The sequence below is a fragment of the Electrona antarctica genome (genome assembly GCF_951216825.1).
Source record: "Electrona antarctica genome assembly, chromosome: 3".
NCBI classification, from domain to species: domain Eukaryota; kingdom Metazoa; phylum Chordata; class Actinopteri; order Myctophiformes; family Myctophidae; genus Electrona; species Electrona antarctica.
In genome coordinates this window covers 20,239,032-20,252,624 of record NC_136808.1, presented here as the reverse complement: position 1 = coordinate 20,252,624, position 13,593 = coordinate 20,239,032, and the positions used below count along the sequence as shown (strand labels likewise).

General features: G+C 44.0%; 1 protein-coding gene across 1 annotated transcript in view; it reads left to right on the top strand.

Moving 5' to 3' along the window:
• adamtsl5 (ADAMTS like 5) overlaps positions 1-13,593 on the top strand; it is a 46,675-nt gene that overhangs the window by 16,741 nt on the left and 16,341 nt on the right. The window contains exons 3-6 of the mRNA XM_079497322.1: positions 3,424-3,605; positions 4,259-4,319; positions 7,448-7,553; positions 8,662-8,789. Of these exons, the coding sequence (XP_079353448.1) occupies positions 3,424-3,605; positions 4,259-4,319; positions 7,448-7,553; positions 8,662-8,789 (477 nt within the window). The remainder of the gene's footprint in view (positions 1-3,423; positions 3,606-4,258; positions 4,320-7,447; positions 7,554-8,661; positions 8,790-13,593) is intronic.

Sequence of the window (13,593 nt, the reverse complement as noted above, 5' to 3'; positions counted from 1 at the left end):
GGCTTTTATTATCGTGACTCCTGTCCTGACCTTCCCTTTGTAATAATTCCCATGACTTCTCTATACATTACTTGTGTATTTCAAAAAGCCAAGTTCTTTTCCACACTGCCTGTTGCCTCATTCTGTAGGTCGTGACTCATAGACAGGGCTCCAAGGTGGCCCCTCGTGCATGGCAGCCACAACGTCGGGCAGATTTACTGCCTTGTTCACACCCATCGTCTGCACACCCCAACCCCCCTCTTTTCTTCCTGTCTGTCTCTCGCTTTCTCCACCGTTTTATCCTGCAGTCCCTCATTCATCCCTTCAGCGCCTCCAGTGCATTCATCATGGGCTCTGAGCGAGGGCTCTGAGCGAGGGCTTTCAGAGTCTGGCCAAGCCCAGCCATGTCTGTCAGCCATCAGCCATCATCTCTGCCCTGACTTGGTCTGTCTGCTGACAGAGGCACGGCATGATGGAGGGGGTCAAATGCATTACTCTCAAAGAATGTCTTCATCCGCTGCATGGATGGTGGCTCAGGGACGATGCTTCCTGACAAGCTTGTCAGAGTGATTACCTTGCTTTGTGAGCGAGGAGAAGATGTCTGCGACCCCCCCTCCCCTCTCTCTCTTTCCAATATGTCATTGTTGCCCTCTCATAGTATACATGGTACTCCAGTCAGTCAAAATAATTTAAACCCAGACATGAGAAGAGATAGAAAGCAGTGTGGGCCTGGGGGGAGATGGGTGCATGGTCGTCGTTTAGAACAGAGCAGAGGTCATTTTCATTAATCTAGAATGCCAGCTCTTCTCATCTCCAACTGTTATCAACGCTAATTTGTCTGCCAGTAGCGCTAATGAGATCAACCCCGGGTCACCCTGACATGGAAAATGACAGAGCGCCATAATACATTGCTATTCTCAGGTGTGCGTATGTGAGAGTGTGTGAGTGCGCGCGTGCGTGTGTTTGTGCACGTTTGAACAAACATGCTCACATGTGGCTGCATGTGTACATGCGTGACCTGGCCTGACCAGTTCCGTCAGTCACTAAGTCAGAGACCCCCTCTCTCGATCTCATGCTTTACTGACTTCTGCATGCGAGTCACAGCTTACAGACCTGTGTTAACTATATGTTAACTTTATGACATGAAGCACTGACTGACCGCCAAACGTTCACAGCACGGCAGTGTTCATTTTGACAGCAAGATTTGATTTAGTTTTAGTCATAGTCTTTTGAATGAAATTGCATTTAGTTTTAATCATATTTTAGTCATCTGAAATTATTTAGTTTTAGTCGACTAAATATCATAAGATTTTAGTCGACTAAATCTACAGTTAATTTTGTCTACTAAAATGTATTTTTGCCGGGCCTTGATGGCGTTGTAATGCCTGATGGTTTGATTGCATGCTGACAATGGCCGATCTACAAGAGAAATTGTCAATATTTTTAGTCTTAGTTTTTATTTAGTTTTTGTCAGTGAAAAAAGGTAGTCGACCAACGGTTTTTTCGAAATTAACAAAATTAACGAAATGAACACTGGCTCAGACACCTGCTTGTTCCAATATGTGTCTGCTGGAGGTGAAGCAGCCATTTGATGTGAAAGTAAAGAGTTAAAATAAATCAGTGTAAAAGCCACCTACTGTATGAGAGACTTGTGGGAAGGCTGCCAGTTTCAATCCACCTCTAGGGCAAAAACCCTGGAATGCTTTTGAAAAATGCCGTTTTGATTTCTCTAATTACTTTTATATTGTTTGGTTCTGTTTACCCAACCCGCTTCACCGGGCCTGTCAAGGTTGTCTCGCTTTACAACTGTACTACTTGAAATAGTTTGAAGTGTTTGTGTGTCATTCTACTCTCGACTATAAATAATATTGCTGTTATGTGGTGTCAAATAGAAGCCCTCCCACGTGCACACATACTGTACCGTTACAGTCATAAATATCTCCTGCTACTCTGCTGATGCCTACCCCTGTTTGACCCCCCCTCCCGCCATCTCTCTCTCTCTCTCTCTCTCTCTCTCTCTCTCTCTCTCTCTCTCTCTCTCTCTCTCTCTCTCTCTCTCTCTCTCTCTCTCTCTCTCTCTCTCTCTCTCTCTCTCTCCCTCTCCCACGCTCTTTGCGCTTACCACCACTGCGCTGGTAAGCGCTTCACCGCTCACCCAAACACATCACTGTTTTTACTAATCACTGTGGTCACCTCATCAGTATGAATAGGCCTTAACTGTAGTGTGCATGTGAGACAGACAAACAATAGTGTAATAGTGTGGAGCGATGTTGTGGTTGGGTGACTGGAGAACAGTATAGACATGCTCTCTTTGCAGACAGTGTTCTGTGCCCACCCACTCTGCTGTGTGGCCTACCTACAGACAGTAGGATGTGAGCTTGATCTGTGAAACTAATTGTTGATTCCCGTCCATCCCAAATTTGAAGCATGCTGCACTCCATTTCCAGTTAATTTCAAAGAGCCCTAAAACGCTACTGAAACGGTGCTACTGTTGAACTTAATGGCTGACACACGCCCACATGGTGTGTGTCACTCATAGCTGCCTTGTTTACCACTACACGCCAATTATTTTTACATCCTTTTTCTCCCCAATTTAGTTGTTATGCCAATTCAATCTTCCCCAGTGTCCCCACACACATGTCTGTGTTGTCACTGCTGTCACATCCTATCTGCCAGTGAGGAGCCCCCAATGTGAGGACGTACTGTTGTATCTTACTGGCTCACCTGCCAGTGAGGAGCCCCCACCGGGAGGACGTACTGTTGTATCCTACTGGCTCACCTGCCAGTGAGGTGCCCCCACCGGGAGGACGTAGAGCCTTTGTCCTACTCTTCCCGCCCAACACTCCCTGTTGACAGATGCCACCCCAGCCCGTTACATGCAATCACCAATATCACCCTCCTCCCCGCCCCTTCCCCTCCTTCACCTCCTTCCCTTCCCCCAAACACGGGTCAATTCGCATAAACGCCTGACAAAGCTGGGTTCACCACGGTGGATTAGAACCCGCAACCTTCAGGGTGGTGGCCAGGGACTTTACCGCTGCGCCACCCAAGCACCACTTATAGATCTTTAACTGTTGAGTGGAAAATGAAACCAAATGGACCTTTACCTCATTTGGTTTCATGTTCCGCTCTCAAGAGTTACATTATTGTTAAACATCTGCATTACTTCATTTACAAGAAGTCTACAGAATTAGAGAATGTAGTAGAATTGTTATTTTGATCAACGTTTGCCTGTTATCTCTCCTCTGGTACCACGTCAATATAGAATGGAATTGTCAAAGACAAAATCTTATCCGACAAGAACAAAATAGTTTGAGTCTGAGAGGAATGAGGATGAATCTCATGGTGATCCGTGGCTGAAATGCAGAATAAATAATAGACTGTGATATGAAAAGGGTTGAAAACCACTGAAATAACCTTTCTCTCTCCCTCTGTGCCTCTCAGTCTTCATGGGTGTCTGCATGGGGTCCTTCTGTGGGGTCCCCCACCCCAGGGCGTCTGGCGGGACGTGCCCGACGGCAGCTGCATTTTTTTAGGAACGAGTGGGCCTCCTGGAGCGGCTGGTCTGTCTGCTCGCGCACGTGTGGGGGAGGGGCCTCAGTGCGCACCCGTACCTGCATCACCAGGTATAAAAAAAAAAATCTACAGTTGTGGTGATGATATTACAGGATATACAAGCCATGTTGCCAAGTATTTGCATTTTAATTTGTCAAGTACCGAAGTCCTGACGTCACTCTCTCATCCCCTGGGTCACAGAAGTATTTTCTCTATGGAGAATAACATTGGGTCATCTTCGAATCGTCTCATATATAAGAATTGTGGCCCAAAAATACACAAATTGTCCCGGCGATATTGTCAGGGAGTTGGCTCTGTTAGTCACTCATATTCAATACAGTCTGTTTCTGGCTAAAAATATATTCATTCGTTGGCGGTAACATTAACGTTTTGTCGCCGTCAGTTGATGCTTCATATCCATGTGAGTCAAACAGCCGGGATCATTCGTTTATTTTTGGAACACAGTTCTTATTCTTATTTGACGCAATATTAAACAAGTCTATGAGAATTCAGAATGGGGGGAAAAAACGCGACCCAGGTAGAATGCATCAGACCTCTGTGCTCTTCTATAGTCTATACAAGGTAAACTGAAAAATGCTTCAAATTACAAAGCCAATAGAAATATGGACCAGCCCAATTTTGTCTCATTTTGTTTAGTGTAACATCACCTAAAATTGTCCCAAAGCTGTTTGCAATAAAAGTCTAATCTTGTCTTGTCCAATAGGAATCCGGTTGGCGGGCCGTGTGCGGCAGATCCCCGACAATACAAGATCTGCAACACCAAGGTCGCCTTTTAATGCCTTTGTTGCCTTTTAAATAATTAATTGCAAGTCTAAATGTTTATTGTGTGATGTTGTAGAAGATTAACTTTTGATTCAAATATTTTTAGAGCAATGAATGAAGTGTACTTTAGACCTTCATTAGATAGGCGTGTGTTCAGGCCAGGTGGAACTTGACTGACTGAGGGTTTCAGCAGTGGTGGAAAAAGTACTCACATTATTTACTTTAGTAAAAGTATCAATACTGCAATGTAGAAACACTATGTGTTACGTATGATGTGGGCAAGCCTCGGGGCTCCGTCCCACACCCTCCTGGCCTCCCTGCCATTGTGTTTGGCCCCCATGCACCCCGTCAGGCTGGCATCTGTGGTGACTACTTTCTCTAAAAGTACTCTTCATCGCATCGCGACACATTGTGAGCTTATAGATTGGCTATCAGAAATGTATACAGGACTGAAGTGGTTAGTGTATGTTTTGTAATAATAATGAAAATCTACAAATTAATGTAGTGGAGTAAAAAGTACAATATTTGGATCCGAGATGTAGTGGAGTAGAAGTAAAAGTATTGGGAATTTTAGTCAATTACTTGACTAAATGTACTTAGTTACTTTCCACCAGTGGGTTTCGGGGCGGGGCATGGAATGTCACTGACACATTAACCTATGTTTCCTAGTCTACACATATAGCATGTGCTCCAGTCACTTTATTATCAGCACTGTTATTGTCCCAGGCTGTGTATTCTGAGGTCAGCCCGCTGTGTCTCAGACACACTGGGTGTGTTCTCAGACAGCCAGGCTGCTTGAGCCCTATTGATTAAAGGAAACACACGAGAAGAAGAGAAGGGCATGTTAAAGCAAGCCAAGTCCACGTACACACCCATCCACACCCACGGACGGAAAGACACGTGTTGGGGTTCCTGTTCCATTGTTTGTGTTTAGCTCATTGGTGTCATTAGCTCATTGGTGTCAGTGTACAGGTACCCCCCCCCCCCCCCCCCCATTTGTACGGAGACTATGAGGAGACTGACAATGCCTGACAATGTCCATTCAGATGATTTCCGGATCAAAGAGGTATCCAGTGATGCAGTAAAAAAATGCATCGCAAATATGAGTAGCTCTATGTCAAAGGACATTCACAGTTTATATGCTGAACTAATACAAAAAAATCAGACCTGCTTGCTAGAGCCTATCACCTACTTAGTTAATTTATCAATAAAAACAAATAGGTTCCCAGAGAGCTGGAAAACGGCAATAATTGCCCCGATCCATAAGTCAGGAGAGAAGGACTTGGCTAGCAATTATAGACCTATTGCCATTCTTCCTGTTGTCTCAAAAATATTGGAAAAGATTGTTGCTATGCAACTAACTGAATGTTTAGAGTCTAAACAACTACTGCATCTACAGCAGTTTGGATTTAGACCTAAACATTCCACAGAGACGGCTAACTGCTACTTACTTGACAGGTTCAAGGGTCTATTGGTGAGGGGACATGTTGTGGGGACAGTGTTCTTGGACCTAAAAAAGACCTTTGACACTGTCAATCATGGAGTCCTGTTGTCTAAATTAAAGCACTTTAAAATGTCGGCAGAAGCTTTACAGTGGTTTAAGTCATATCTGGGAGGGAGACAACAGTGTGTCAGGGTCAATGGGGAGAAATCAACTCTGCTCCCTAACAACATGGGAGTGCCCCAAGGGTCGGTACTTGGACCGCTGCTGTTCACCATGTATATCAACGATCTCCCAAATACCTGTCCAGGCGTTAGCTGCCAGATGTATGCTGATGACACTGTCATCTATACATCTGCTAAAACAGCCAGCATGGCAGCTGCGCAGCTGACACAGGAACTGGAGAACATCTCAAACTGGCTAGAGTCGTCACAATTAACTTTAAATGTACAAAAAACGGTTTCAATGTGTATCTCCATCCGCAGCAGGCCTGCTGCGGACACCTTTGAGGTACGCATCAAAAATGAAACGCTTGCTGAAATGAGTGAAGTAAAATACTTAGGAATAATCTTGGATAAAAACTTAAAATTTGAAAAACAGGTAAAGCATATATGCAAGAAGGTTAAACCAAATCTAAATAGTTTTCGTCATATTAGAAGGGACTTATCAGCTACAACTGCACAGCTGTACATGCATGCTATGATTTTCTCACACCTAGCATACAGCATTACAACATGGTCACAATCCTCCCAAACTGTCTTAAAACCTATAACATCAATATACAAACAGGCTATAAAAATCATGGATCAAAAACCAATGAGATGGCACCTCTGTGGTCTCTTAGAAAAACACAACCTTTTTACGTTTGAAAATGTTTTTTTCTAATATCAAATTGGTTTTTAAATGTTTACATGGTCATGTTTCACCTTTGTTCTCTGGACTGGTTGTTAGACTTCCGAGCTCTGGTAGAGCAACCACACGAGCCTCAACAAGTGGTAACTGTACTGTTCCCAGGTGTAACAACTCATTCGGACAGTCTGCCTTCTCAGTAAAGGGAGCAAACCTATGGAACTCTTTGCCTACGGTTCTAAAACTAGAGACGGATGGTAACGTGTTCTACAGAGGACTCAAACTATGGTTGAAATCAAATCAACTGTGTTCACATGTATAGCTTGAGTTACTAGAGTGATTATGTTTACTTGTGTATTTGAGATTATGTAATGGGTACTGTAATTTTGCTGTAAATATTATTAGAATGTATAATGTTTTGTATTTGATTGGGTTTTTTTTTTTTTTTTTTAACTAAATTGTATTTTTTAGAAAAGTCTCCTGTGGACAAGTGGTGAAAATTAGCACATGTGCTAACACACTGTAAATGATGCATCTACAATTTGTACAACTGTGCAATGAGCAATGCAATTGTTATGTCCATATCAAATAAATAAACATAAACATAAACACTCTCAGAGTTAAGGGGGTGGTTGAAAATAAAACCTTTGAGAACCGCTGTACCAGTGGACTCCTAATGTGCCATACATAGTGTCATAGTAAATGAGTGTCATACGTAGTGTCATAGTAAATGAGTGTCATACATATTCTGAAGAAAAGACTGACATTCAGTATTGAGGGTCAAATTAAGAACAATGTTAACAAAATCTATGCGTGTGCGTGTGTGTGTGACCCATGCAGGAGTGTCCGGTGGGCTCAGAGGACTTCCGAGACATGCAGTGTGCTGCCTACAACGACCGTCCCGTGGTGGCGGGCAACGCCTACAGATGGACCACCTTCCATGGAGGTAACGTGTGTTTAAAAAATAATGTATGTATTATTTATTTTAATTCAAAATCAAGATCATTGTCCCAAAAACATTCTTGAGAGCAACATTTAGTGGTAAATGACATGGTGTGTTTGTTTACATGGCTGTATATGGCACAAAAGCCAGCAGTGCAGATTTATATGAGCAGGTGCTCTGAGCCTTTGATTAGACAGTCTGTTATTGAGCCCAGCGGTCATTATCCAGAAATAACACATAGCTGAATTCAGTAGATTGACCAATAAGAATCAAGCATTCAACCAAGCTGTGTAACACACAATATACCCCAAGTTTCTCTAATAAATGGTAAATGGTGCATTTATAAAGCGTCTTTATCCAAGGCACTTTACATAGATTAATTTAACCAGCTAACCAACCTGCACATCGGGAGCAATTAGGGGTTCAGAGTCTTGCTCAAGGACACTTCGACACTGGGGGAGCCCGAACTGGGAACCTCTCTGTTGCCATCTGGCTGTTCTACCGGCTACTGTACCCCTGAGCCACTGCCGCCCTAAATACAAAGATGAGATTGCATGACCAAGGGAGGTGTGTGTACCCTTGCTGCTAGAGTCTTTTCCACCTGCGTAGTACAGCCCATGGTTCAAGTTCAAGGGTGTTTATTTATTGTCACAAACACACTACAATGCTGGTCGCAGCATTGTAGGCAGTGGAAAACCTCTGCTAGGCTTTACCTCAAGTTCCCTGTGCAAATTCTCCCCAGGGTATACTTCTCAGTCACCTTCTCTGCTAACACCAGGCTTTTCACAATGTTTTTTCCTCCTCTTAATAAAGTATAAAGTATGCGCTGCGACGCGTTGTGAGCTTATAGATTGGCTATTTTCATCATGCAACCAAGTGCAAAATCAGCCATTACGACACCATCACAGCCCGCCAAATTACTTTTTTTGTCGTCAAAATCAACTGGAGATTTAGTTGACTAAAGTCTCATGATATTTACTCGACTAAAACTGGACTAAAACTAAAACCTTTCAGATGACTAAAATCTGCTGTCAAAAATTCTCCCCTCTCTCCTTCACAGTGTTTTTTTTGTTCCTCATAATAAACTACAGCATAACCTTCCCTGCTCTAGGCTCCAACCCATGTGAGCTGAGCTGCCTGGCCCTGGGTCACAACTTCTACTACAACTTTGGCCGCGTGCTAGACGGCACGGCCTGTGGCAAGGAGCCTGGCACCTGGTGCGTTAATGGACGCTGCCTGGTGAGTGACACATGCATTAAGGTTGGCGAACATGCAATAAGGTTGGCGAACATGCAATAAGGTTGGCGAACATGCAATAAGGTTGGCGAACATGCATTAAGGTTGGCGAACATGCATTAAGGTTGGCGAACATGCGCTGCTCCCATGCTTGCTTATGTTTAGGTTAGGGTTAGAGATAGGGTTATTAAGGTTAGTAATGGTCGAACTACTCCAGAAAACAACACCACAGTTTAGAAAAATGAGCCATGGCTATGAACTGATTGATTATTTATATGGAGAAATCCCGTCATTTAACATGCATCTCAATGGGTGAGAAGGACAGCTTGCCATGGCAGTGGAGTGGGTGGGGCTTAGCGAAGGCACCCTCTCCTCTCCTCTCCTCTCCTCTCCTCTCCTCTCCTCTCCTCTCCTCTCCTCTCCTCTCCTCTCCTCTCCTCTCCTCTCCCAAAGAGAATATCAGTTTCCATTAGAACAGAACACTGAAATGGTAAATGGTGCATTTATCCAACGCGCTTTACAGAGATTGTGCATTACATTCACCCATTCACACACACATTCTTACACCGATGGTGGCGGAAACCATGCAAGCCCGGGTTCGAACTGGCAACCTTGCGGTTACCATCCGGCCACTCTATCCCTGAGCCACCGCCGCCCGAAAATAACTTTATACAGTACTTACGTTTAACAACTTGAACCCCACCACACCGCAGCTGGTTGAGGTCACAGGTGGGTGTGGCCTAAAAACAGGAAGCAGATGCAGTGCGCAGCTGGCCTGGCTACGGCAGGACCATATGACTGTGTGTGTGTGTGTGTGTGTGTGTGTGTGTGTGTATGTGTGTGTGTGTGTGTGCATGTGCGGTTGCATGTTTTTTTGTCTGTGTACCTTTTGGGACCTGGGTGAGGTCCTCATTTTGGGCTGCCTTGTTGTCATATCCTGTTGTTGAACACACACAGATGCAATGTGTAGTAGTGATGTAAAACCAATATTGACTCGGCAATGCAGCACGATTGGAACGCATTTCTGCATCAATGCAGAAATGTGACATCATAGATAATCGAAGCCTAAATGTAATTCTAATTCTAATACTGTATATAATATCAGCCATATTTTCCATGTTGTGCAGTAAAAGTGTGATGCATCGTAGAATCAAATCGAATTGAATCGTTACCTGGTGAATTGTTACCTGGTGAATCGTTACCTGGTGAATTGTTACCTGGTGAATCGTTACCTGGTGAATCGTTACCTGTTGAATCGTTACCTGGTGAATCGTTACCTGGTGAATCGTTACCCGGTGAATCGTTACCTGGTGAATCGTTACCCGGTGAATTGTTACCTGGTGAATCGTTACCTGGTGAATTGTTACCCGGTGAATGTTACCCGGTGAATGTTACCTGGTGAATTGTTACCTGGTGAATCGTTACCCGGTGAATCGTTACCTGGTGAATCGTTACCTGGTGAATTGTTACCCGGTGAATGTTACCTGGTGAATTGTTACCGGGTGAATCGTTACCTGGTGAATTATTACCTGGTGAATCGTTACCCGGTGAATCGTTACCTGGTGAATTGTTACCCGGTGAATCATTACCCGGTGAATCGTTACCCGGTGAATCGTTACCTGGTGAATTGTTACCCGGTGAATCGTTACCTGGTGAATCGTTACCCAGTGAATCGTTACCTGGTGAATTGTTACCCGGTGAATCGTTACCTGGTGAATGGTTACCTGGTGAATCGTGAGGGCAGCGCCAATGCACACTTCTAACTTTTAGGAGGTGTTTTTGTGTTTGTATAAAGGTCAGAGGTTAATTAATAGCTTCACTACATTATTATTGCTGTCCTACCACGGAACCTCCCCGTCGATTGGTTTCCTCAAAGCCGAGTGCTACACCAGGGTTTCCTCAAAGCCGAGCGCTACACCAGGGTTTCCTCAAAGCCGAGCACTACACCAGGGTTTCCTCAAAGCCGAGCGCTACACCAGGGTTTCCTCAAAGCCGAGTGCTACACCAGGGTTTCCTCAAAGCAGAGTGCTACACCAGGGTTTCCTCAAAGCAGAGTGCTACACCAGGGTTTCCTCAAAGCCGAGCGCTACACCAGGGTTTCCTCAAAGCCGAGCGCTACACCAGGGTTTCCTCAAAGCCGAGTGCTACACCAGGGTTTCCTCAAAGCAGAGTGCTACACCAGGGTTTCCTCAAAGCAGAGTGCTACACCAGGGTTTCCTCAAAGCAGAGTGCTACACCAGGGTTTCCTCAAAGCCGAGCGCTACACCAGGGTTTCCTCAAAGCCGAGTGCTACACCAGGGTTTCCTCAAAGCAGAGTGCTACACCAGGGTTTCCTCAAAGCCGAGCGCTACACCAGGGTTTCTCAGTGGGTGCCTCAGAATACTCATCGATTCATCACTTCAGTTTAACCACTTAACAAATTAAACTTTGTAAAACGAGCCTGAGTTGAACTGTACTTTGGTGAATGTTCCCCCAGAATAGCGATGTTGGGGTTCAATTTGTTCTAAAACAATTTAGAAATCCACCACATGTCACTGTCACATTGACATGGTTTTTCGCTAGTAAGCACACATCTTTTTTCCTGCATCAGAACTTCGCTTAGATGATTTCATGTATGCTCTTCCAAAAGAAATCACTTGGATATTCTTATTTGGATAGCTTGGAGATCTTCCTTCCTGCGTGGAAGAAATGACCGATTGTCTGAATGTTAAAAGTAGGCTACTAATGTTATAAGGAGTCATATGATGAATGAATGAATCCTCTTTCCAGGTCAGCTGTTGTCCAGGCCTTCCGTCCAGCTTGTTATACAATGTACCGTACGGACCGGTGCAAAGAGAGTTATGGAGTTATGTATCAAATAGTAATTGTTGAAGCAAACAGAGTCCGATATAATTTAATACATGAGCTCACATAGCACATATTAAACATTCAGGGTGGTGGTACAGTAACAGTACTGTAGTTCTTGTGGAAAGCAGGGAGAGCAGAGAGAGAGCCTATAGTTGATGATAAGAGAGGAACAATGTTACACTGCTGATTTTGGCAGCAACTTTTGATGTTGTTTTAATCATAGTCTTTTGAATACGATGTAATTTAGTTTTAGTCATAATCTGAAAAGTCTTGTTTTAGTCGACTAAATGCCATACGATTTTAGTCGACTAAGTCTACAGTTGATTTTGTCTACTAAAATGTATGTTGGCGCGGGCCTTGATGGCGTCGTAATGCCTGAACATTGGTTGCATGCTGATTTTTAATAATAATACAAATCTACAAAGTAACTAGTACGTTTTCAAATAAAAAAGGACAATATTTGCCTCTGAGATGTAGTGGAGTAGAAGTAAAAGTACTGGAAATATTGGAAAGTAAAGTAAAATACTTCAACGTTGCACTTAAGTACAGTACTCGAGTACTTTCCACTCCTGGCTATTGCAGTAGCATGGTGTAGGTTTTGGCATGCAGCCAGGTGGACCCAGCCAGGGTGGACCCAGCGATACACTACATACCTTTCTGCTATGATGAGATCATTGAGATGCCCATAACTGCATGACGGATTGATACGGCCCATGACCCACATGCTATGCTACGCATTAATCTCCATCTCCTCATCCTTTACATAAGGTGTAAAGAGTGTGTTTGTGCGTGTGTATATGTGTGTGTGTGTGTGTGTGTGTGTGTGTGTGTGTGTGTGTGTGTGTGTGTGTGTGTGTGTCTGCCTGCGCGTGCGTGCGTGTGTGTGTGTGTGTGTGTGTGTGTGTGTGTGTGTGTGCGTGCACATGTATGTGTTTATTTTATCTGCCCTTTATTTAACTGGAACATCCCGCTGACATGTGTTGTGAGATCTCTTCGCGAGGGAGCCAAGACGACCACAGCCAATACTAATAGCACAGGTCTTCACCAGGCTGGGTGGCCTACCCAGGGCTGTGTCAGATTATCTGTTCACAGACACATGCACAGACAGACGCGTGCTACATATTAATAATAATAATAATAATAATAATAATAATAATAATACATTTTATTTATAACGCACTTTACATTTGAAACAAATCTCAAAGTGCTACATCAAGAGAAGAAGAATCAAATAAAATATTTGTATATAAAAGGACTAAAATAAGGACAATTCATGCATTTCGTGGTCAAGTATACTGCTAAAAGGTTAAAAGCACACCGGGCATCTAAAAGTCCAACTAGCCAAATGCCTTCCTAAAAAGAAAGGTCTTAAGTCCCCTTTTAAAAGCGTCCACGGATTGTGGTGCTCTCAGATGCATTTGCAACCTCTGTGGACTGTGTGCTTCAACACTATCACAAGCTTGCATACTACAAGGCACTGCTCACCCATGGAGTATACCGACAGCCGGTGCTGCCTGGTGACCCTTCCCATCAGCAGCTACCGGGAAGAGAGGCGTTGGACCTGGCCTTACACACTAGCGGTGTGTCCGTCCACTGTCGGAACAACAGTGGGTGGATTTTGGGCCCATGGGATCAGCCACGCTACAGAGAACGATATGACACTGGACGGCAATGCAGGAGTGGACTGGGAAATTGTTTCCTCTGGTGGTCCAGCCTGAGACATGCCCGCAGACTGGTTGTTGGAGGGGGTTTCAAACTTAGGATGCAGGCCTACACTACTTGTGCCCATGGAATGTTGGGTGACATGACATTCTTGACTGAGGACATATTCCTTGATTTTGTGGATGTAACTTTGCTATTTATGTCCTTGTATGCAATTTCCTCTGTGTGGACATAAATAAATTGTTAAAATGTGTGTGTGTGTGTGTGTGTGTGTGTGTGTGTGTGTGTGTGTGTGTGT